The sequence below is a fragment of the Rhinopithecus roxellana genome, chromosome 6 (genome assembly GCF_007565055.1).
Source record: "Rhinopithecus roxellana isolate Shanxi Qingling chromosome 6, ASM756505v1, whole genome shotgun sequence".
NCBI classification, from domain to species: Eukaryota; Metazoa; Chordata; class Mammalia; order Primates; family Cercopithecidae; genus Rhinopithecus; species Rhinopithecus roxellana.
The window spans coordinates 48,980,764-49,005,222 of NC_044554.1; the positions used below are offsets into that span (position 1 = coordinate 48,980,764).

The 24,459-nt window shown below is 45.7% G+C and overlaps 1 protein-coding gene across 2 annotated transcripts in view; it reads left to right on the plus strand.

The window, feature by feature from the left end:
* PMS2 (PMS1 homolog 2, mismatch repair system component) overlaps positions 1 to 24,459 on the plus strand; it is a 40,421-nt gene that overhangs the window by 10,910 nt on the left and 5,052 nt on the right. Inside the window, exons 6-13 of one of the 2 annotated variants that reach the window (XM_030932197.1) lie at positions 71 to 238; positions 1,901 to 1,998; positions 4,415 to 4,514; positions 8,319 to 8,403; positions 11,321 to 11,476; positions 13,636 to 14,494; positions 19,233 to 19,400; positions 23,883 to 23,983. In XM_030932197.1, the coding sequence (XP_030788057.1) occupies positions 71 to 238; positions 1,901 to 1,998; positions 4,415 to 4,514; positions 8,319 to 8,403; positions 11,321 to 11,476; positions 13,636 to 14,494; positions 19,233 to 19,400; positions 23,883 to 23,983 (1,735 nt within the window). The remainder of the gene's footprint in view (positions 1 to 70; positions 239 to 1,900; positions 1,999 to 4,414; positions 4,515 to 8,318; positions 8,404 to 11,320; positions 11,477 to 13,635; positions 14,495 to 19,232; positions 19,401 to 23,882; positions 23,984 to 24,459) is intronic. The other variant, XM_030932198.1, reaches the window with a different exon arrangement.

Here is a 24,459-nt window from a genome sequence, read left to right on the forward strand (position 1 = left end):
ATAACTTGAGCTGTGTAATTCCTATAATATTAAAGTGACGCAGAATCTTGTGTTTGTGTTTTTTAAACAGGAGTATGCCAAAATGGTCCAGGTCTTACAGGCATACTGTATCATTTCAGCAGGCATCCGTGTAAGTTGCACCAATCAGCTTGGACAAGGAAAACGACAGCCTGTGGTGTGCACAGGTGGAAGCCCCAACATAAAGGAAAATATCGGCTGTGTGTTTGGGCAGAAGCAGGTAGCGTTGGCTGGTTACTGCAACGCCTCTTACTGCTCTAGATGTTATGGCAGCTTTCCATTGTCCCTTCCAGTAGAATGGAGAATAAAATCTAAGAGTTGATTTTGTTTTTGAGACGGAGTCTCGCCCTGTCACCCAGGCTGGAGTGCAGTGGTGCTCTCTGGGCTCACTGCAACCTCCGCCTCCCAGGTTCAAGCAATTCTCCCGCCTCAGCCTCCCGAGTAGCTGGGATTACAGGCGCGTGACACCACGCCCGGCTAATTTTTTGTATCTTTGGTAGAGACGGGGTTTCACCATGTTGGCCAGGCTGGTCTTGAACTCCTGACCTCGTGATCCACCCGCCTCGGCCTCCCAAAGTATTGGGATTACAGGTGTGAGCCACTACACCTGTCGATTTTTTTTTTTTTTTGAGATGGAGTCTTGCTCTGTCACCCAGGTTGGAATGCAGTGGCGTGATCTCGGCTCACTGCAATCTCTGCCTCCTGGGTTCAAGCGATTCTCCTGCCTCAGCCTCCTGAGTAGCTGGGACTACAGGCATGTGCCACCAGGCCCAGCTAATGTTTTGTATTTTTAGTAGAGACGTGGTTTCATCTTGTTGGCCAGACTGGTCTCGAACTCCTGACCTTAAGTGATCCACTTGCCTCGGCCTCCCAAAGTGCTGGGATTACAGACGTGAGCCGCTGCGCCCATACTAAGAATTGATTTTTAAAGCACCTGTCACGAGGCCCAGTGCAGTGGCTAACGTCTATAATCCCAGCACTTTGGGAGGCTAGGGTGGGCAGATGATGAGGTCAGGAGTTTGAGACCAGCCTGGCCAATATGGTGAAACCCTGTCTCTACTAAAAATACAAAAATTATCTGGGCGTGGTGGTGGGCGCCTGTAGTCCCAGCTACTTGGGAGGCTGAGGCAGGAGAATCGCTGGAACCCAGGAGATGGAGGTTGCAGTGAGCTGAGATTACACTACTGCACTGCAGCCTGAGCCACAGAGCGAGACACCGTCTTAAAAAAAAAAGTACCTATCACAAAATTAATGTTCAGAGCTGAATGTGTTCCATTTTATTCTTCCAGAGACACTCATGTACTGCATCCTTTCAATCTCTCTCTGAAAAAAATACAAGTTATTGTGGGCAGTGTGTGGGTTATGAATAAGTAGCTACTTGTTTCATCTTTCTCGTATCATAAAATCAAAAGTGTTGTCCCGATGGCTCACACATGTAATCCCAGCACTTCAGGAGAAGAAATGGTTGGGATTATGTGTTTGAACCGCCTGGCCAACAATTCTGAGGTTGGAGAATCGCTTGAGCCCAGGAATTTAAGACCAGCCTGGATAACACGGCAAGATCCCACCTCTACAAAAAAAATTAAAAAATTAGCCAGGTGTGGTGATGTGCACCTGTAGTCCCAGCTGCTCACTCGGGAGGCTGGGCAGGAGGATGGCTTGAACCCATGAGTTTGACGCTGCAGTGAGGTATGGCTGAGCCATTGCACTCCAGCCTGGGCAATAGAGGGAGACCCTGTCTCAAAAACCAAAACAAAAAAAAGATTCTTTTAATTTTTTTGTGCTTGTAATGTGGATAGCTTGACTAAGAAAGAAAACAGGTAAGTCCACTCTGTCTTTATTAGGAAGTAACTGTAGTAACTGAATTTTTTTATTTTTTTAGTTGCAAAGCCTCATTCCTTTTGTTCAGCTGCCCCCTAGTGACTCCGTGTGTGAAGAGTATGGTCTGAGCTGTTCGGATGCTCTGCATAATCTTTTTTAGTAAGTATTGCTGGCAAGAGAACTACAATTGAACATTTTATCCTGAGTTTTTTTTTTTTAAGATAGTGATTTTAGGGCTATTAGTTTCATGGATTTTTTTTTTTTTTTTAGAGACGGAGTCTCACTCTGTTGTCCAGGCTGGAGTGCAATGGCGCTGTCTCGGCTCACTGCAACCTCTGCCTCCTGAGTTCAAGCAATTCTCCCGCCTCAGCCTCCTGAGTAGCTGGGACTACAGGCACGCACCACCACGCCTGGCTAATTTTGTATTTTCAGTAGAGACAAGGTTTCACCATGTTGGCCAGGCTGGTCTCAAACTCCTGACCTCAGATGATCTGCCCACCTTGGCATCCCAAAGTGCTGGGATTACAGGCATGAGCCACCGCGCCTGGCTAGGGATAATAGTCTTTTATGTCCTTTATAAAACTGTGAGCAGTGCTATTGCTAAGAAAGATGATTTATACAAAGGACTCAGTTACTTAATTCAAACCATGTTCCCAGTAATTGATACATTTCAGGTGGTTTTCTGTTGAGTTAGTCTTCTTTAAGGCTCTGTTTAGTTAGACTAACTTTTAAATTATTTTATCATTTTAAATGATTTTGACTTTTCTGGCATCTGATGAAGGCAGTTCAGTGTCATTAGTTTTAGTTTAAGAAAATAGACACTTCCGGCCGGGCGCGGTGGCTCATGCCTGTAATCCCAGCACTGTGGGAGGCCGAGACGGGCGGATCACAAGGTCAGGAGATCGAGACCATCCTGGCTAACACGGTGAAACCCCGTCTCTACTAAAAATGCAAAAAATTAGCCGGGCGTGGCGGCGAGCGCTTGTAGTCCCAGCTGCTTGGGAGGCTGAGGCAGGAGAATGGCGGGAACCCGGGAGGCAGAGCTTGCAGTGAGCCGAGATCTTGCCACTGCACTCCAGCCTGGGCAACAGAGCGAGACTCAGTCTCAAAAAACAAAAAAAGAAGAAGAAAATAGACACTTCCATAAATGGGATTGGTCCTGTAAACATCTCTCCGTCTCTCTCCCTCTGTCTCTCTCTCTCTCTATATATAATATATATAAAATATGTATTTATAAAATATATATAATATATACTACGTATATTATATCTTGCATACTATATATAATATATATTATATATTGTATATTATATATATATGGTGGGTTTTTGGGGTTTTTTTTTGTTTTTTTTTTTGAGATGGAGTCTCACTCTGTTGCCTAGGCTGGAGGTCAGTGCCATGATCTTCGTTCACTGCAACCTCTGCCTCCCGGGTTCAAGCGATACTCCTGCCTCAGCCTCCTGCGAAGCTGGGGCTACAGGTGTGCACTACCAGGCCCAGCTGATTTTTTGTATTTTTAGTGGAGACGGGGTTTCACCTTGTTGCGCAGGCTGGTCTTGAACTCCTGACCTCAGGTGATCCGCCCCCCTTGATCTCCTAAGGCTCTGGGATTTCAGGCATGAGCCACCGCACCCAGCCTAAGAGCTCTATTTCTTTCTGTTTGTTGTTTGCGTTTAGATCTATATTTCTTTTTCTTCCACTTGCTTTTGGCCTATGCCTGAGATTGTAAACGCGGAGCTTCGTGTCTTCGTGTGAAGGTGGTGTTCTTCCGGAAACGCCCATGTCCCCGGGGTGGGTCTCGTGAAGCAAGCGCTTTACCAAGACGTGAGATACAAGCTTCCTAACCGGGAGATTGTGAAAGGGGAGGGAATGTGGGCAGAATCTTGAGCACAAGTGGGTAGACTTCATTGACAAACCGGGGGCGGCAGTACGGAGGTTCTGAGCATGCATTTGAAGCGAGACCCACTCCTCTTACGGAGGATTTATCAGGAGGGATAAGGAGAGCTGCAGCACATCAGTGTTGGACCCACTGCATCACCTATGGTGCATTGGTTGACTGTAGGAGCTTCAGAGCATTCCAGGAGGTCTGGTTCTTTGATGACTCATCAAGATTTGGAGCACAGATACCCATGCACTGCAATAGTAATACTTATCAGCACGTCACCTGGGGTTTTGTTTTCATTTCACTTTAAGAATGTGCCATGTTGGCCGGGCGTGGTGGCTCACGCCTGTAATCCCAGCACTTTGGGAGGCCGAGGCGGGCGGATCACAAGGTCACAAGTTCAAAACCAGCCTGACCAACATGGTGAAATCCCATCTCTACTAAAAATATAAAAAAAGTCAGCCAGGCGTGGTGGCGCGTGCCTGTAATTGCAGCTACTGGGGAGGATGAGGCAGGAGAATCGCTTGAACCTGGGAGACGGAGGTTGCAGTGAGCCGAGATCATGCCATTGCACTCCAGCCTGGGCAATAAGAGTGAAACTCCATCTCAAAAAAAAAAAAGAATGTGCCATGTGATCGTATTTCTAATCCTTTTCACTCTGGAATCTGTCCTCACCATATTAATGTTGAATAGCATCTCAGGTTTCATTTCACAATGCGCGCATGGAGTTGGAAGGAGTTCAACAGACAGACAGTTTTTCTTTATCAACCGGCGGCCTTGTGACCCAGCAAAGGTATTTACAATTTTTTTGTATTAGTTTATTCTTTATGCCTTTGACTTTTAATGGATAACTTTTTTTCTGATAATAGGCAGTTTACATGGAACTCGGGACTTTCAGAAACTGGCTTTAACATTATCTAATTTTGGGCATTTACAGAATTCTACTGCAGATGGCCCCCAACTTAAGATGTTTCAACCAAAAAAAAAAAAAAAAAAAAAAAAAAGATGTTTCAACTGAAGATTTTTCTGACCGGGCACAGTGGCTCATGCCTGTAATCCCAGCACTTTGGAAGGCCAAGGTGGGTGGATTGCTTGAGGTCAGGAGTTCGAGACCAGCCTGGCCAACATGACAAAACCCTGTCTCTACTAAAATACAAACAATAGCCAGGCGTGGTGCCGCATGCCTGTAATCCTAGATACATGGGAGGCTGAGGCAGGAGGATTGCTTGAACATGGGAGATGGAGGTTGCAGTGAGCCGAGATTGTGCCACTGCACTGCAGCCTGTGTGACAGGCTGTGTGACAGGCCTGTTTGTCTCTCAAAAAAAAAATTTTTTTTCTTTTTTTTGAGGCGGAGTCTCACTCCGTCACTCTGGTGTGATCTTGGCTCACTGCAAGCTCCGCCTCCTGGGTTCGCACCATTCTCCTGCCTCAGTCTCCTGAGTAGCTGGGACCACAGGCGCCCACCACCTTGCTCAGCTAATTTTTTGTATTTTTAGTAGAGACGGGGTTTCACCATGTTAGCCAAGAAGGTCTCGATCTCCTGACCTTGTGATCCGCCCGCCTTGGCCTCCAAAAGTGCTGGGATTACAGGCATGAGCCACCGCGCCTGGCCAAAAAAAACCAAATATTTTTCTACTACTTTACCTTGTTGCAGAAGTTATTTTTGCAGTAGATACCATCCTTCAAGTACCTATGGAACCATTGTTTTTCGGTATAGTATTCAATAAATTACAGAAGATATTCAACATTTTATTATAAAATAGGTAGTGTGTTATTTTGCCTATAGACTAATGTAAGTATTCTGAGGCAAGGCTGAGATAGGACATTCAGTAGGTTAGGTAATCACAAAGGCATTTTTGACATGCAATATTTTCTTTTTCTTTTTTTTTTTTTTTTTTTTTTGAGACAGAGTCTCGCTCTATTGCCGGGGCTGGAGTGCAGTGGCCGGATCTCAGCTCACTGCAAGCTCCGCCTCCCGGGTGCACGCCATTCTCCTGCCTCAGCCTCCGGAGTAGCTGGGACTACAGGCGCCCGCCACCTCGCCCGGCTAGATTTTTGTATTTTTTTAGTAGAGACGGGGTTTCACCGTGTTAGCCAGGATGGTCTCGATCTCCTGACCTCATGATCCGCCCGTCTCGGCCTCCCAAAGTGCTAGGATTACAGGCTTGAGCCACCGCCCCCGGCAATATTTTCAACTTACGCGTTTATCAGGACATAACTGTATCATAAGTCAAGGAGCGTATCTATCTGTGTACAGTTTTTGTTGTTGTTGTTTTTTGGGTTTTGTTTTGAGGCAGAGTCTTGCCCTGTTGCCCAGGCTGGAGTGCAATGGTGCACTCTTGGCTCACTGCAACCTCCACCTCCTGGGTTCAAGCAATTCTCCTGCCTCAGACTCCCAAGTAGCTGGGATTACGGGCCTGCACCACCACGCCTGGCTAATTTTTTTGTATCTTTAGTAGAGACAGGATTTCACCATGTGGCCGGGATGGTCTTGAACTCCTGACCTCGTGATCTGCCCGCCTTGGCCTCCCAAAGTGCTGGGATTACAGGCATGAGCCACCGTGCCTGGCCTCTGTGTATAGTTGTTTAAATTGCATATACGTGAGTGTGTTTGTATGTGTATATATACATTATATATGTTGTGTGTACATATACATAAATATATAAACACATATTAATTACCAGTATATTTATTATTATAAAAACTAAAACTATTTGAAGAAACTAAACATTTTATAACATTCTGTGTCACCTTTCAGTATAAACTGATTACATGGTTTCTATATTTTCTCCAGATTTCTATATTTTCTCTTCATTCTTTCTATTTTCCTAGGAAAATAAGGGTTCAGATTGCTTCTGCCTCAAATTTAAACAGATCATCTTGATATGTTTATAGCACAACATTGTACCTCAGTAATATTTTCTGTTTCTCTTTTTCTCTTTTTATTTTTTTTGAGACGGAGTCTTGCTCTGTCGCCCAGGCCGGAGTGCAGTGACGTGATCTCGGCTCACTGCACCCTCTGCCTCCCAGGTTCAAGCAATTCTTCTGCCTCAGCCTCCCGAGTAGCTGGGATTATAGGCGCATGCTGCCATGCCCGGCTAATTTTTTGTATTTGAGTAAAGACGGGGTTTCACTGTGTTGCCCGGGCTGGTCAAGAACTCCTGAGCTCAGGCAATCCACCTGCCTTGGCCTCCCAAAGTGCTGGGATTACAGGCGTGAGCCACCACTTCCGGTCCCTGTATTTCTTTGTTTTTTTTTTTTTTTTTTTTTTTTTTGAGACAGAGTCTTGCTCTGTCGCTCAGGCTGGAGTGCAGTGGCCGGATCTCAGCTCACTGCAAGCTCTGCCTCCTGGGTTTATGCCATTCTCCTGCCTCAGCCTCCCTAGTAGCTGGGACTACAGGCGCCCGCCACTTCGCCCGGCTAGTTTTTTGTATTTTTTAGTAGAGACGGGGTTTCACTATGTTAGCCAGGATGGTCTCGATCTCCTGACCTCGTGATCCGCCCGTCTTGGCCTCCCAAAGTGCTGGGATTACAGGCTTGAGCCACCGCGCCCGGCCCGGTCCCTGTATTTCAATGATGCTTTAGAGTTTGCGTATAATCTGCCAGATGTGGTTGATCTTCTAAATTTTTTAACCTATAGTGTGATGGATTCATAATTATTAATTGTAACTATTAATCATTAATGTGATATTTTGGTTTATTTCTAATGACATTTTAATGTCATAAATATGTTTCTATGTACATTGAATGTGTTTTATGAATATTTAAGCTCTGCCCGCATTTCACTAGAATTTCTCATAGAGCAACTTTAGGTTGGAAAAAGATTCAGTTTTAGGGATCTGTGATTAGCGAAATATCACTTCATGAGTTGTGAGGAAACTTTTGGTGATGGATATATTCATTATCTTGATTGTGGGGATAGTTTCACAGGTGTTTGTGTGTATGTCAAAATTTGTGAAATTGCACACTTTAAATGTGTAGTTTACTCTATGTTAGTCATATCTCAGTAAAGCTATTAAAAAATGTATTCTTAGGCCAGGTGTAGTGACTCACGCCTATAATCTTAGCACTTTGGGAGGCCGAGGCAGGCGGATCAACTGAGGTCAGGAGTTCGAGACCAGCCTGGCCAACTTGGTGAAACCCCTTCTCTACTAAAAACACAAAAATTATCTGGTTGTGGTGGCATGTGCCTGTAATCCCAGCTACTCTGGAGGCTGAGTCAGGATAATCACTTGAGCCCTGGAGGTGGAGGTTGCAGTGAGCCAAGATCGCGCCATTACACTCCAGTCTGGGTAACAAGAGTGAGACCCCATCTCAAAAAAAAGAAAAAAGAAAAAAGAAATCCTGCCTGTAGTCCCAGCTACATGGCAGGCTGAGGCAGGAAGATGACTTGAGCCTGAGAGGTTGAGGCTGCAGTGAGCCATGATTGCTCCACTGTACTCCAGCCTGTGAAAAGGCGAGACCTTGTCTCACTAAAACAAAAAAAACTCCTTTTAAGAACATGCTGGTTGGTTAGAATAGTATGTTGTTAGAATGTGGTGGGGGCTGGGAACATTTGTCATTTATTCTTTTCTACTCCTTGTATTTTGTGCAGGTCTCCAGACTTGTGAACGAGGTCTACCACATGTATAATCGACATCAGTATCCATTTGTTGTTCTTAACATTTCTGTTGATTCAGGTAAGTTCCATTGGCATTTCAGTACAACTAGTGACTAATGCCTCAAAGAATAAAATGAAATTATACAGCTCTTTTCTGACTGGAATGAGATAACAATTTATAGTCATGTAAGTTTGTTGGTTTTTTTTTTTTTTTTTGAGACGGGGTCTTGATCTGTCGCCCAGGCTGGAGTACACTGGCAGTCTCAGCTTACTCCAAGCTCTGCCTCCTGGGTTCAAGCAATTCTCCTGCATCAGCCTCCCAAGTAGCTGGGACTACAGGTGTGTGCCACCACACCTGGTTAATTTTTTGTATTTTAGTAGAGATGGAGTTTCACCGTGTTAGCCAGGATGGTCTCAATCTCCTGACCTCATGATCTGCCCGTCTTGGCTTCCCAAAGTGCTGGGATTATAGGCATGAGCCACCATTCCTGACCCCGTAATTTTGTTTTTTTTAAACAGAGTTCCCGCTTTCTACCTGAGACTATGTTAATTGTATTATTAGGAAAATGTAATTTTTTTTATGCCAACCAAGGGAGAAAGTAGACTAAATGTTCTTCCTAATTTCACAAATAATTCATTTCATATAGATTTTTTTTCTGATTGTTAAAATTTTGGTTTATTATCATTGAGTATTTTTTCTAGATACTTAGAAATACATATGTACATACCTTAAAAAATATCTTCTCTCCTCTTTTTCTTTCTCTCTCCCCTACTCCCATATTCTTTGGAATGAGAAAATAACTTTGTATACTGTGCTTTATCCTTAGATATGAATGTTTTTCTCTTCCATGTTACTAAAAATTAATCAGAAATGTGATTTTTTTTTTTTTTTTTTTTTTTTTTTTTTTTTTTTTTTTGAGACGGAGTCTCGCTCTGTCACCCAGGCTGGAGTGCTGTGGCCGGATCTCAGCTCACTGCAAGCTCCGCCTCCCGGGTTCACGCCATTCTCCTGTCTCAGCCTCCCGGGTAGCTGGGACTACAGGCGCCGCCACGTCGCCCGGCTAGTTTTTTGTAGTTTTTAGTAGAGACGGGGTTTCACCGTGTTAGCCAGGATGGTCTCGATCTCCTGACCTCGTGATCCGCCCGTATCGGCCTCCCAAAGTGCTGGGATTACAGGCTTGAGCCACCGCGCCCGGCCAGAAATGTGATTTTAATAGGTGAATTATATTCCAATGCATGGTTATAGTTTGGTATTTTAATTTTTAAATTTTTCAAAATTTAAGTTGTTTTTAGTTTTTGGAAATTACAAATACTTTCCTTATAATTAAATCATTATCTGCATCTTTATTATTGTATTTTTTTTGAGACAGAGTCTTGCTCTGTCTCTCAGGCTGGAGTGCAGTGGTGTAATCTCAGCTCACTGCAACCTCCGCTTCCTGAGATCAAGCGATTCTCCCACCTGAGCCTCCTGAGTAGCAGGGATTACAGGCGCCCACCACCAGGCCTGACTCATTTTTTGTATTTTTAGTAGAGATGGGGTTTTGCCATGTTGACCGGGCTGATCTTGAGCTCCTCATCTTAACTTATCCATTCGCCTCAGCCTCCTAAAGTGCGGGGATTACAGGGCGTGAGCCACTGCGCTCAGCCTACATCTTTAATTCTTCTTAAGATAAATTGCTAGGAGTAGAATTACTGGGTCCGTGAATATGATCATTTTAAGGCTTTTTCTATATTGCATTCTAGATGTACCAATTTACACATCTACCTATAATGTATTAGGTATTATAATGGTTAAGCTAAATTCAGTAGGGGATTAAAATACCTTATTTTAGTTTGCATATTTAAAAATTATTTTTATGTGTTTATTTGCTTTTCCTTTAACAATTCAGCTTTTCAAGCCCTTCTATATTGTGTCTATTCAAAAATTGTCTTTTGCTCATTTATTTGAGAGACGGAGTTTTGCTCTTGTCACCAAGGCTGGGGTGCGATGGCACGATGTCAGCTCACTGCAACCTCTGCCTCCCGGGTTCAAGCGATTCTCCTGCCTCAGCTTCCCAAGTAGCTGGGACTGCAGGCATGCGCCACAACGCCCAGCTAATATTTGTATTTTTAGTAGAGATGGGATTTCACCATCTTGACCAGGCTGGTCTCGAACTCCTGACCTCGTGATCCACCCGCCTCGTCCTCCCAAAGTTCTGGGATTGCAGGCATGAGCCACCGTGGCCAGCATGAGAATGGTGATTTCATAATTTATGAATATTAACCTGGACACTGTATTTTTTTAATAGTACTTGTGATAAATACAAGTGAATGAAATAATAGATGGGGAAATTTCTATTGTTAAAAGTGAATTTGGGGTCGGGCGCGGTGGCTCAAGCCTGTAATCCCAGCACTTTGGGAGGCCGAGACGGGTGGATCACGAGGTCAGGAGATTGAGACCATCCTGGCTAAACCCCGTCTCTACTAAAAAATACAAAAAACTAGCCGGGTGAGGTGGCGGGCACCTGTAGTCCCAGCTACTCGGGAGGCTGAGGCAGGAGAATGGCGTGCACCCGGGAGGTGGAGCTTGCAGTGAGCTGAGATCTGGCCACTGCACTCTAGCCTGGGCGATAGAGCGAGACTCCGTCTCAAAAAAAAAAAAAGTGAATTTGGCTGGGCGCAGTGGCTGATGCTTGTAATCCCAGAACCTTGGGAGGCCAAAGTGGGTGGATCACTTGAGGTCAGGAGTTCAAGACCAGCCTGGCCAAAATGGTGAAACCCCTTCTCTACTAAAAATACAAAAATTAGCCAATATGGTGGCACTCGCCTGTAATCCCGGCTACTTCGGAGGCTGAGGCCGGGAGAATCACTTGAACCCAGGAGGCGGAGGTTGCAATGAGCTGAGATCGCGCCACTGCCCTCCAGCCTAGCCGACAGAGTGAGACCGTGTCTGAAAATAATAATAATAAATAAAAGTGAATTTAAACATAGTAAGTGTGTTTTCTTTTTTTCCTTAGAATGTGTTGATATCAATGTTACTCCAGATAAAAGGCAAATTTTGCTGCAAGAGGAAAAGCTTTTGTTGGCAGTTTTAAAGACCTCTTTGATAGGAATGTTTGATAGTGATGTCAACAAGCTGAATGTCAGTCAGCAGCCACTGCTGGATATTGAAGGTAAGAAAAATACTGTGTACAAACAGCTTCTAAAGCTTTCAGCTAATGTGTTTCCTTATTTTTTCCAAGGCAAGCTTTTTTTTTGACATGAAACAAAGTCTCTTATACTATCATTTTTAATTTTTTTTTGAGACAGGGGCTTGCTCTGTCACCCAGGCTGGACTGCAGTGGCGCTATCGTAGCTCACTGCAGCTTCATACTCCTGGGCTCAAGCCATCTTCCTGCCTCACCCTCCCAAGTAGCTGCCTCCAAGTACCTCTAGTTTTTTGTAAATTGTAAATGGATGACGTAATATAAGATATATGATTGGAAGAAGTCTACAGTGACTGCATTTTTAACTCCCTAGTCATGTCTGTTTTTTTGAGATGGAGTTTCACTCTTGTTGCTCAGGCTGGAGTGCAGGGACGTGATCTCAGCTCACTGCAACCTTGAAGCCTCCTGAGTTCAAGAGATTCTCCTACCTCAGCCTCCCGAGTAGCTGTGATTACAGGCGCCTGCCACCACACCTGGCTAATGTTTGTATTTTCATTAGAGATGGGGTTTCTCCATGTTGCCCAGGCTGGTCTCGAACTCTTGAGCTCAAGCAATCCTCTAGCCTTGGCCTCTGAAAATGCTGGGATTTCCTGACTTCTAACAGAATTTAGGCCGGGCGTGGTGGCTCACTCCTGTAATCCCAGTACTTTGGGAAGCCGAGGCACGCAGATCACGAGGTCAGGAGATCGAGACTATCCTGGCTAACATGATGAAACCCCGTCTACTAAAAATACAAAAAATTAGCCAGGCGTGGTGGCGGGCGCCTGCAGTCCCAGCTACTTGGGAGGCTGAGGCAGGAGAATGGCGTGAACTCGGGAGGCAGAGCTTGCAGTGAGCCGAGGTCCCGCCACCACACTCCAGCCTGGGCGACAGAGCGAGACTCTGTCTCAAAACAAACAAGCAAACAAACAAAAAAACTGTAACAGTATAGTTTAATCTGTTTTTAATTTGAGGTTATTCAGTCTGTCCTTTTCTGTGATTTGTTGCTTTCTCTCATTATTTTGTTTGTGAGATTCACCCAAGTCATGCGGCAAAATTCATTTATTCATTCGCTGTACAGTGTTCCATTATAGTCAGATACCGTAATTTGTGAATATTGGAATTGTTTCCAGTTTGGGGCTATAATGAAGAATGCTGTCATGAACATCCTTATCCATGTCTTTTGACAAGCATGCATAGTTAGTTCTTCCTTTTTTTTGTTGTGAGGGAGTCTCGCTCTGTCACCCAGGCTGGAGTGCAATGTAGTGATCTTGGGTCACTGCAACCCCCGCCTTCCAGGTTCAAGTGATTCTCCTGCCTCATTCTCATCCTCCGTAGTAGCTGGGACTATAAGTGTATTCCACTATGCCCTGCTAATTTTTTTTTTGTATTTTTAGTAGAGACGAGGTTTTACCATGTTGGTCAGGTTGGTCTTGAACTCGTGACCTCAAAGGGCTAGGATTACAGGCGTGAGACACTGTGTCTGGCTGATAGGCACTTCTGATAGGAGTAACTATGCTGGGTTGCAGGTGTGCATACATTCAGATTTAGGAGGTATTCCCAGAGAGCTTTTCAAAGCAGCTGTACCAGGTTCATTCCTACCAGAGGTATTCAGTCATTCCACTTGATCCCGATCTTTGTGAGAATTTGTTATTTTTTAATTTTGCCCATTCTGGTGAGTATATGGCCACATCGTATTGTGTTGGTTTTTTGTGAGACAGAGTCTTGCTCTGTCACCCAGGCTGGAGAGCAGTGGCGGCATCTGGCTCACTGCAACCTCTGCCTCCCGGGCTAAAGAGATTCTCGTGCCTCAGCTTCCCAGGTAGCTGGGATTACAGATGTGCCCCACCTCACCGGGCTAATTTTTGTATTTTTAGTAGAAACAGGGTTTCGCCATGTTGTCCTGACTGGTCTCGAACTCCTAGCCTCGTGTGATCCACCTGCCTTGGCCTCCCAAAGTGCTGGGATAACAGGCGTGAGCCACCACACCTGGCCCATATTATAGTTTTATTTTGAACATGGAACCGTGTTTGTCTGTGTAATTAGCATGCGGATCTCCTCTTTTGTGAAGTATCTGTTCACATAAGCACGTCCTCTCACCATTTCAGGGTAGTCCCTGACCCTCTTCTCCATTCACGTTTGCTTAGGTAACTTAGTAAAAATGCATGCAGCGGATTTGGAGAAGCCCCTGGTAGAAAAGCAGGATCATTCCCCTTCATTAAGGACTCGAGAAGAAAAAAGGGATGTGTCCATTTCCAGACTGCGAGAGGCCTTTTCTCTTCGTCACACAACACAGAACAAGCCTCACAGCCCGAAGACTCCAGAAGCAAGAAGGAGCCCTCTCGGACAGAAAAGGGGTGTGCCATCTTCTAGCACTTCAGATGCGGTCTCTGACAGAGGCTTCCTGAGACCTCAGAAAGAGGCAGCGAGTTCCAGTCAGGGACCCAGGGACCCTACGGACGGAGCGGAGGTGAAGGATTTGGGGCATGGCAGCACTTCCGTGGATTCTGAGGGGTTCAGCATCCCAGACACGGGCAGCCACTGCAGCAGCGAGTGTGCGGCCAGCTCCCCAGAGGACAGGGGCTCGCAGGAACATGCGGACTCACATGAGAAAGCGCCTGAAACGGATGACTCTTTTTCAGATGTGGACTGCCATCCAAACCAGGTAGACACAGGGTGTGAATTTCGAGTTTCGCCTCAGCCAACTGATCTCGCATCCCCAAACACAAAGCGTTTCAAAAAAGAAGAAATTCTTTCCAGTTCTGACATTTGTCAAAAGTTAGTAAATACTCAGAATGTGTCAGCCTCTCAGGTTGATGTAGCTGTTAAAATTCGTAAGAAGGTTGTGGCCCTGGACTTTTCTATGAGTTCTTTAGCTAAACGAATAAAGCAGTTACATCGTGAAACACAGCAAAGTGAAGGTGAACAGAATTATAGGAAGTTTAGGGCAAAGATTTGCCCTGGAGAAAATCAAGCAGCCGAAGATGAGCTAAGAAAAGAGATAAGGTAACGTTTTAATTTTTTACTTTTTTACTTTTATTTAAATTTTTGTTTATTTTATTTTTGTGAGACAGAGTCTCGCTCTGTTGCGCCAGCTGGAGTGCAGTGGCGTGATCTTGGCTCACTGCAGCCTCCACCTCCCAGGTTCAAGTGATGATTCTCCTGCCTCAGCCTCCTGAGTAGCTGAGATTACAGGTGCACACCACCATGCCTGGCTAATTTTTGTATTTTTGGTGAAAACAGGGTTTCACCATGTTGGCCAGGCTGATCTCGAACTCCTGACTTCAGGTGATCCACCCACCTCAGCCTCTGAAAGTGCTAGGATTACAGATGTGAGCCACCACCCCTGGCCAGATAAAGTTTTTTTTTTTTTTTTTTTTTTTTTTTTGAGACTGAGTCTCACTCTGTCGCCCAGGCTGGAGTGCAGTGGCTGGATCTCAGCTCACTGCAAGCTCCGCCTCCCGGGTTTACGCCATTCTCCTGCCTCAGCCTCCGAGTAGCTGGGACTACAGGCGCCTGCCACCTCTCCCGGCTAGTTTTTTGTATTTTTTAGTAGAGACGGGGTTTCATCCGGTTAGCCAGGATGGTCTCGATCTCCTGACCTCGAGACCCGCCCATCTCGGCCTCCCAAAGTGCTGGGATTACAGGCTTGAGAAACCGCGCCCGGCCAAGTTTTTTCTTAAGAGTATTTTGAAGCTGGGTGCGGTGGCTTGCGCCTGTAATCCCTGCACTTTGGGAAGCCAAGCCGAGGAGGGAGGATCACTTGAGCCCAGGAGTTCAAGACCAGCCTGGGCAACATAGGGAGACCCTGTCTCTATAATAAAATTGGCCGGGCACGGTAGTGCACAGTTGTAATTCCAGCATCTGCACTTGGCCAGATACTGTTCTCTGTGGCAGGAAATAGACTCCAAAGACATGGAAGACTTGGGTCTTTTAGGCCAGCACCAGCTTTTGAGCAGATTATCTGTGTACTGGGAACCAGGGCTTATTCAGACAATTCCCGGGAGAGCCTGGGATCAGCACCAGGGGAGGTGGTATTTGTGCTGGTATCTGGGATGCTTCTGGGGTGTCCTTTCCCTTCCCTCCTGCGGTACAGGAGTTCCTGCGTCATCACTCACTCTGGCAGCTTCTCTCCATCCAGCAGGCTGCAGCCACTCCTGCTCCAAGGAGGTCTGAAACTCAGCCTGAGTGGGGAGGGGCCTCTTACAAGAGTTCCTTTTCTGCCGGGCATGGTGGCTCATTCCTGTAATCCCAGCACTTTGGGAGGCCAAGGCGGGCGGATCACCGGAGGTCGGGAGTTTGAGACCAGCCTGACCAACATGGAGAAACCTTGCCTCTACAAAAAATGCAAAGTTACTGGAATGTGGTGGTGCACGCCTGTAATCCCAGCTACTCGGGAGGCTGAGGCAGGAGAATCACTTGAACCCGGGAGGTGAAGTTGTGGTGAGTTGAGATTGCACCATTGCACTCCAGCCTGGGCAACAAGAGCGAACTCCATCTCAAAAAAAAAAAAAAGAAAGAAAAAGAAAAAAAAAAAAGAGTTCCTTATCTGAGGACTCTCCCTCTTGCCTAGAGGTAGTAGCATTTTCCATTCCTGTATTTATTAGCATAGTAGTTAACCACGTTTTACTAGTTTGTGTAATGCTTTATTATACATTTTTCCTCCTCAGGCCTGACATGGTGGTGCCATGTAATTCCAGCACTTTGGGAGGCTGAGGCAGGGAGTTTGAGAACAGCCTGGGCAATATAATGAGATCCCATCTCTAAAGAAAAAAAAAATTAGCCAAGTACATTACTGCATGCCTGTAGTCCCAGGTACTCAGGAGGCTGAGGCAGGAGGCTCACTTGAGCCCAGGAGTTTGAGGCTGCAGTGAGCTATCATCATGCCATTGTGCTGCAGCCTGGGCGACAGAGCAAAACCCTGTCTTTTAAAAAAAAAAAAAAAAAAAACAGAATCCCTGTTAAAATCACTAGTGTGGTTTTTGTCTCTTGATTGTGCTCTGACTGATACGGAATTGGTACCAGGAGACAGACCCTCAAAGATAAGATTTGGGGATTGGTTTGGTTATGACTTGTATTTGAGCTCTGTGTGGAGTCCCTCACAATAGGAAACGTGGGCTCAGTAATCCATGCTGTGTGGAGGTCTCATAGTTCATCAGACTATCCCCTGTGGTTGATTGTGATGGTGATGAGCATGGTGACATGGTGACATGGGACCGGGTCTTCCTGGAGCAGTTATAGAAAGAAACAACAGTATCAGCTCCTTTTTTTTTTTTTTTTTTTGAGACAGAGTCTCGCTCTTTCACCCAGGTTGGAGTGCACTGGCACGATCTCAGCTCACTGCAACCTCTGCCTCCTGGGTTCAAGCGATTCTTCTGCCTTAGTTTCACAAGTAGCTGAGAGTGCAGGTGCCCACCACCATGCCTGGCTAATTTTTTTATTTTTAGTAGAGATGGGGTTTCACCATGTTGGCCAGACTGGTCTTGAACTCCCATGCTGAAATGATCTGCCCACCTTGGCCTCCCAAAGTGCTGGGATTATAAGCGTGAGCCCCCGTGCCCAGCCTAATCTCAGCTCCTTTCATCCTCAGCTCAGGACACCAGGTGAGAACCAGGAAACATCCATGGCTGCTTTAACAGAGTCATTTCTTATCGTCACAGCACTGATACTGTGGAAAATCCGTTTTCACCACGTTTACTTGTGTGGGACTGAGAGTGACAGTGATCAGTTTCTCGTGTGAAGGTTAGGGGTGGTGTCTGTCTTTTGTCTGGATTGACTAAGATAGTATCTAATGACATCAGATGTTGAAGCCACCCAGCAAAGGACCCAGTGGTCGGCCTGGCAGAGATTAGAGGATTGATATCCAGTGTTGGCAAAAGGTACTCTTAGACACCATGGCGGGAGTGTGCATTTTCACAGATTTCCCATCAAAAAGTACATATGTGATTCTCCCTCTAGCGTCTGTCTCCCAGACATGCACCCACAGATGAGTAGGTTTATGCACAGAAGTCTTTGCTGCAGCTTTGAGTGCACGATTGAAATTGGAAACAACCGAAATGTGCTTTAGTCGGGAATTTGACAGACAAATTATGGTACATTCACGCAGTGACTTCCTATGTGGCCATTAAAAAGAATGAAGTAGGCCGGACGTGGTGGCTCACGCCTGTAATCCCAGCACTTTGGGAGGCCAAGGCGGGTGGATCACTTGAGGTCAGGAGTTCAAGACCAGCCTGGTCAACATGGTGAAACCTTGTCTCTACTAAAAATACAAAAATTAGCTGGGCTTGACGGTGCATGCCTGTAGTCCCAGCTACTCGAGAGGCTGAGGCAGGAGAATTGCCCGAAACCAGGACCATAGGTTGCCTTGAGCCAAGGTCGCGCCACTGCAGTCCAGCCTGGGCAACACAGTGAGACTCCGTCTTAGAAAAATAATAATAAAAAAATAATGAAGTAGATCTATGTGTACAGATCTGCAAACGTCTTTCAGATGCATTAAGTGATGACAGTAGAATGGAGAATTAAGTTTCCATTTTTGTTTTTTAAAATTAAAAAAATTTATATAGAGAGACAAGGGTCTAGAAGGATATATTCCATTTAAATTGTTAATAGTAGCAACTGATGCCTTCTCTGGAGACTTGGATGAATGAATAATTAATGTTATCTTTAGAAAGTGGGATGGTTGGCTGGACGCGGTGGCTGAAGCCTGTAATCCCAGCACTTTGGGAAGCCGAGACGGGCGGATCACGAGGTCAGGAGATCGAGACCATCCTGGCTAACACTGTGAAACCCCGTCTCTACTAAAAAATACAAAAAACTAGCCGGGCGAGGTGGCGGGCGCCTGTAGTCCCAGCTACTTCGGAGGCTGAGGCAGGAGAATGGCGTGAACCCGGGAGGCGGAGCTTGCAGTGAGCTGAGATCCGGCCATTGCACTCCAGCCTGGGTGACAGAGTGAGACACCGTCTCAAAAAAAAAAAAAAAAAAAAGAAAGTGGGATGGTTAAGCCAGGTGCGGTGACTCATGCCTGTAATCCTAGCACTTTGGGAGGCCAAGGCGGGCAGATCATGAGGTCAGGAGTTCAAGACCAGCCTAACCAACATGATGAAACTCTTGTCGCTACTAAAAATACAAAAATTAGCTGGGCACGGTGGCATTTGCCTGTAATCCCAGCTACTCAGGAGGCTGAGGCAGAAGAATCACTTGAACCTGGGAGGTGGAGGTTGCAGTGAGCTGAGATTGTGCCATTGCACTCCAGCCTGGGTGACAGAACGAGACTCTGTCTTAAAAAAACAAAAAAAAAAAGAAAATGGGATGACTGGGGACTTTATTTTGTGTTTTTGTATTGTTTGACTTTTTTTATTACAGTCGTCTATAACATAATCAGAAAAATAATCTTGTAAAGTGTCTCATAATTGGCCGGGCGCGGTGGCTCAAGCCTGTAATCCCAGCACTTTGGGAGGCCGAGACGGGTGGATCACGAGGTCAGGAGATCGAGACCATCCGGGCTAACACGGTGAAACCCCGTCTCTACTAAAAAATACAAAAAACTAGCCGGGCGAGGTGGCGGGCGCCTGTGGTCCCAGCTGCTCGGGAGGCTGAGGCAGGAGAATGGCGTAAACCCGGGAGGCGGAGCTTGTAGTGAGCTGAGATCCGGCCACTGCACTCCAGCCTGGGAGACAGAGCGAGACTCCGTCTCAAAAAAAAAAAAAAAAAAAAGTGTCTCATAATTAACATTTTCTACCTACAGTAAAACGATGTTTGCAGAAATGGAAATCATTGGTCAGTTTAACCTGGGATTTATAATAACCAAACTGAACGAGGATATCTTCATAGTGGACCAGCATGCCACGGATGAGAAATACAATTTTGAGATGCTGCAACAGCACACCGTGCTCCAGGGACAGAGGCTTATTGCGTAAGTTTTTTTTAGTGTTGATTCCCAAACTCCCCCTCAAATTTAAGATCTAACAGAGGCCGAAGCAAGAGGATCGCAAGAGACCGGCAGTTTGAGACGAGCCTGGGCAACATAGCAAGACCTCATATCTACTAAAAAAGGAAGAGATCTAGGAAGGAGGGGTGTAAAAAATAAAAAAGATCGAACTGGCCGGGTGCAGTGCCTCACACCTGTAATCCCAGCACTTTGGGAGGCCGAGGCAGGTGGATCACCTGAGGTCAGGAGTTCAAGAGCAGCCTGGCCAACATGGTGAAACCCCACCACTACTAAAAATACAAAAAGGCCAGGCGCGGTGGCTCACGCCTGTAATCCCAGCACTTTGGGAGGCTGAGGCAGATGGATCACTTCAGGTCCGGAGTTAAAGACCAGCTTGACCAACGTGGTGAGACGCTGTCTGTAGTAAAAATACAAAATTAGCTGGGCATGGTGGCGGGCACCTGTAATCCCAGCTACTTGGGAGGCTGAGGCAGGAGAATCGCTTGAACCCGGGAGATGGAGGTTGTGGTGAGCTGAGTTCGCGCCATTGCACTCCAGCCTGGGCAGCAAGAGTGAAACTCCATCTCAAAAAAAAAATAATAATGATAAAAAGTAAAAATACAAAAAATTAGCCAGGCATGGCAGTGCACACCTGTAATTCCAGATAGGAGGCTGAGGTAGCAGAATCGCTTGAACCTGGGAGATAGACGTTGCAGTGAGCCGAGATCCATCACTGCACTCCAGCCTGGGTGACACAGTGAGACTCCATCTCAAAAAAAAAAAAAAAGAGATCTACTAGTTTATATATGTGTCTGTATGTATATATGTATTTTTCCATAAGTATTCGTATAGCAGATTTTTATACTTTTTACATAATAATAGTGATATTACCATTTATTGAATGCCTAGTGTCTGCCAGGCACTGTTGAAATAATGTATGTGTATTAGTTCATTTAATCCTCAAAAACCAATGAGGTTGCTACTGTTACCATCACCATTCCACAAGTGATAAAACTGAGGCACACAGAGAGGTTGAGTAACCTGCCCAAGTTCACACAGTTAACATGTTCTCTAAGTATCAGACCTTTTTGGCTATTAAAAATGTTGATCACTGGTTAGCCAGAAGCTCCTTTTGATGAGGGCAATTTATAGTACCGAGTATTAGTATGGATAGTGTATGGAATGTATGTGTTCAGAAAGACAGCCTGTGCGCCAGTCTTGATTTACAGTAGAGTAATCAGAAGTCAGATGGTCGCTGCAGGTTGAGTGCAGGGGTACACGCCTATAATCCCAGAGTTTTGGGAGGCTGAGGCAGGCAGATCCCTTGAGCTTAGGAGTTTGAGACCAGCCTGGGCATCATGGTGAAACCTTGTCTCTACAACAAATATAAAAAATTAGCCAGACTTGATGGTGTGTGCCTGTGGTCCCAGCTATTCAGGAGGCTGAGGTGGGAGGATCATTTGAGCCCAGGAGATTGAGGCTGCCATGATTGTGCCACTGCACAGCACTCCAGCCTGGGAGACAGAGTGAGACAGTGAGACCCTGTCTTACAAACAAATAAATAAAATATAAACATGCCACTGTGTAGCACTCCGGCCTGGGAGACAGAGTGAGACAGTAAGACCATGTCTTACAAACAAATAAATAAAATATAAACATGCCACTGCATAGCACTCCGGCCTGGGAGACAGAGTGAGACAGTGAGACCCTGTCTTACAAACAAATAAATAAAATATAAACATGCCACTGCACAGCACTCCAGCCTGGGAGACAGAGTGAGACAGTGAGACTCTGTCTCACAAATAAATAAAATAAAATATAAACATTATTTTAAGACAGTCACTGCAGAATTTGGTATTTCTCTTTCCTCGGCTGAACTGGGATGTTTTACCCTGATCACTTTACAAAGGCCAGGTGTGATAGTATATCGTGTAAAACCAAAGTCTTATCTTGAGCAAAGTTGTAAGAAGAGGTCATGGATTTTCGTGCGGGAAATTAAACCACGCAGAGAAGTAAACTCAGATCCCAACGAGTAGATCCCACATGGAGAAATGTATCACTGAACAGCTGGAGAAACCTATCTAGCTTACTGAGTACTCTCCTGTGGAATGCATGAATTGTTTTTATTCTCAGTAGGAGGCAATGGTAATAATAAAGACATTTAGGAGGCCGGGCGCGGTGGCTCAAGCCTGTAATCCCAGCACTTTGGGAGGCCGAGACAGGCAGATCACGAGGTCAGGAGATCGAGACCATCCTGGCTAACCCAGTGAAACCCCGTCTCTACTAAAAAATACAAAAAATCTAGCCGGGCGAGGTGGCGGGCGTCTATAGTCCCAGCTACTCGGGAGGCTGAGGCAGGAGAATGGCGTGAACCCGGGAGGCGGAGCTTGCAGTGAGCTGAGATCCGGCCACTGCACTCCAGCCTGGGCAACAAAGCGAGACTCCGTCTCAAAAAATAAAAAAAAAAAAAAGACATTTAGTAAGCTACTTTATAATCCTGAGGTATCCCTTTCCTGTTCCTCTTAATGGAGGTTTTTGTTTTCTTTTCTTTTCTTTTTTTTTTTTTCTTTTTTTTTTTTTTTTTTTTTTGGAGACAGAGTTTCGCTCCTTTGCCTAGGCTGGAGTGCAGTGGCGTGATCTCGGCTCACTGCAACCTCTGCCTCCTGGTTCAAGTGATTCTTGTGTCTCAGCCTCCCGAGCAGCTGGGACTACAGGCGCCCGCCTGCCACACCTGGCTAATTTTTGTATTTTTAGTAGAGAGGGGGTTTTGCCATGTTGATCAGGCTAGTCTCGAACTCCTGACCTCAGGTGATCCACCCGCCTCAGCCTCCCAAAGTGCTGGGATTACAGGCAGGGGCCACCGTGCCCAGCTGAGGTCTTGTATTTTTTAGCCATTCTGCAAAGATAACCTCTCGTCTGTGACATCTCAAGTTGGCCCAGGTAATCACAGACCACTTTGGGTCCCAGATGGACCACACTTCAAGATTAAAGGATAAAGGCCCAGTTCCACCCTGCCCTGCCAGCGCCTGCGTAGGGTGGCCCCGTTGACCTCTGTAGCTTTTCCCGTTCCTCTTCCTCTCGTTCCCTGTACTGGAGCCTCTCTGGCCGTCTTTCTTTTTCCCTTGGCAGGCCTGATGAATCCGTGTGGCCACTAAGCAGAATGAAGGATGTCTTTATGTGCGGCTCTGCAAACATCAGCCGTCCATCCCGGGGCTTGGCACACATTGTCGTCTCTGCCTAGAGTACTTGTCCTGCCCCCTGCACCCACTTCTCCCCCATTACCTGATTAACTCTCTCTTCTCCCCAGACTCAGCTCAAAGGTCACTTCCTGACCCCGGGTGAAGTCTCACTTATGACACTGGGTGCTTTTTCTTCCTGACCTTCCTGTCGTTTGTCATCATAATTGACTCGCATGAGTATCTGCTCAACGTCTTTCTTCCCCAGTAATCTGTTAGCTCCAGGACCACGCCTGTGTTTGCTCACTGGCTGTCTCCTGCCTTTAGCAGTGTTTGTCTTATCCAGCACTCAGGACTGGATGCAGTGGCTCACACTTGTAATCCCAGCACTTTCAGAGGCCGAGGTGAGAGGATCGCTTGAGCCCAGGAGTCTGAGACCAGCCTAGGCAACATAGTGAGACCCTGTCTCTATCTTTGAAACAATAACAAAAAGTTAAAAAAAAAAAGCACTCACTAACTCCAGGAGAAGGATGGAGATATAATACAGGCAGAGGATGGAACTGGATAGCAAAATAAATTCTGTCTGTTCATTCTGTTTACAAATGCTGGCAATGACCTAACCCAGTGTTTCAAATTCTCTATTAGAAGGAGGAAATATAGCATTTTTGTGATATTGTTATCCTTAAGGAAAGGATTCAGAAAAAGTTGGAGTCATTGGGGTGGCAGACTGAGGAAAAGGCAAACTACTTTCGTAGCTACTTTAACTTTTCTTTTTTTTTTTTGAGACAGAGTCTTGCCCTGTTGCCCAGGCTGGAGTGCAGTGATGCGATCTCAGCTCACTGCAACCTCCGCCTCCTGGGTTCAAGCAATTCTAGTGCCTCAGCCTCCCAAGTAGCTGCCAAGTAGCTGGGACTACAGGCACACGCCACCATACCTGGCCTAATTTTTATATTTTTAGTAGAGAGAGGGTTTCACCGTGTTGACCAGAGTGGTCTCAAACTCCTGGCCTCAAGAGATCTGCCTGCCTTGGCCTCCTAAAGTGCTGAGATTACAGGCATGAGCCACTGCACCTGGCCTGTAGTTACTTTAACTTCTAAAAAGAACTTTAAGAAAGAGAAAATTAAAGGAACTTCTCAGGAAGTTTTATGACACTTAGCTGAATAGTGTTGTTATTCATGTTGTTATTTTGACATGAATTCAAAATACAATATTGTTGTTTTCATTTCATTTCTGCTGTAAAGCTAAATGTTTGGCTTCAGGATGTGGTTTGAATCATTTTTGTGTTTTTCAGACCTCAGACTCTCAACTTAACTGCTGTTAATGAAGCTGTTCTGATAGAAAATCTGGAAATATTTAGAAAGAATGGCTTTGATTTTGTTATTGATGAAAATGGTAAGTTATTAATTAGAACCATAGCGGCTGGGTGTGTGGTGACTCAAGCCTGTAATCCCAGCACTCTGGGAGGCCAAGGCGGGCAGATCGCCTGAGGTCAGGAGTTCGAGACCAGCCTGGCCAGCATGGTGAAACCCCATCTCTCCTGAAAATAGAAAAATTAGCCGGGTGTGGTGGTGGGCGCCTGTCATCCCAGCTACTCAGGAGGCTGAGGTGGGAGAATTGCTTGAACCCAGGAGACAAGGGTTGCAGTGAGCCGAGATCATGTCACTGCACTCCAGTCTGGGTGACAAGAGTGAAACTCTGTCTCAAAAAAAAAAAAAAAAAAAAAAAAAATTAGAACTATAGATTCTTGTCTTTTTAGAGCTGGGAATAATCTTTCAGGTCATACAGACCAGTTTTTTTATTTTATAAAAGATGAGGCCGGGCGCGGTGGCTCAAGCCTGTAATCCCAGCACTTTGGGAGGCCGAGACGG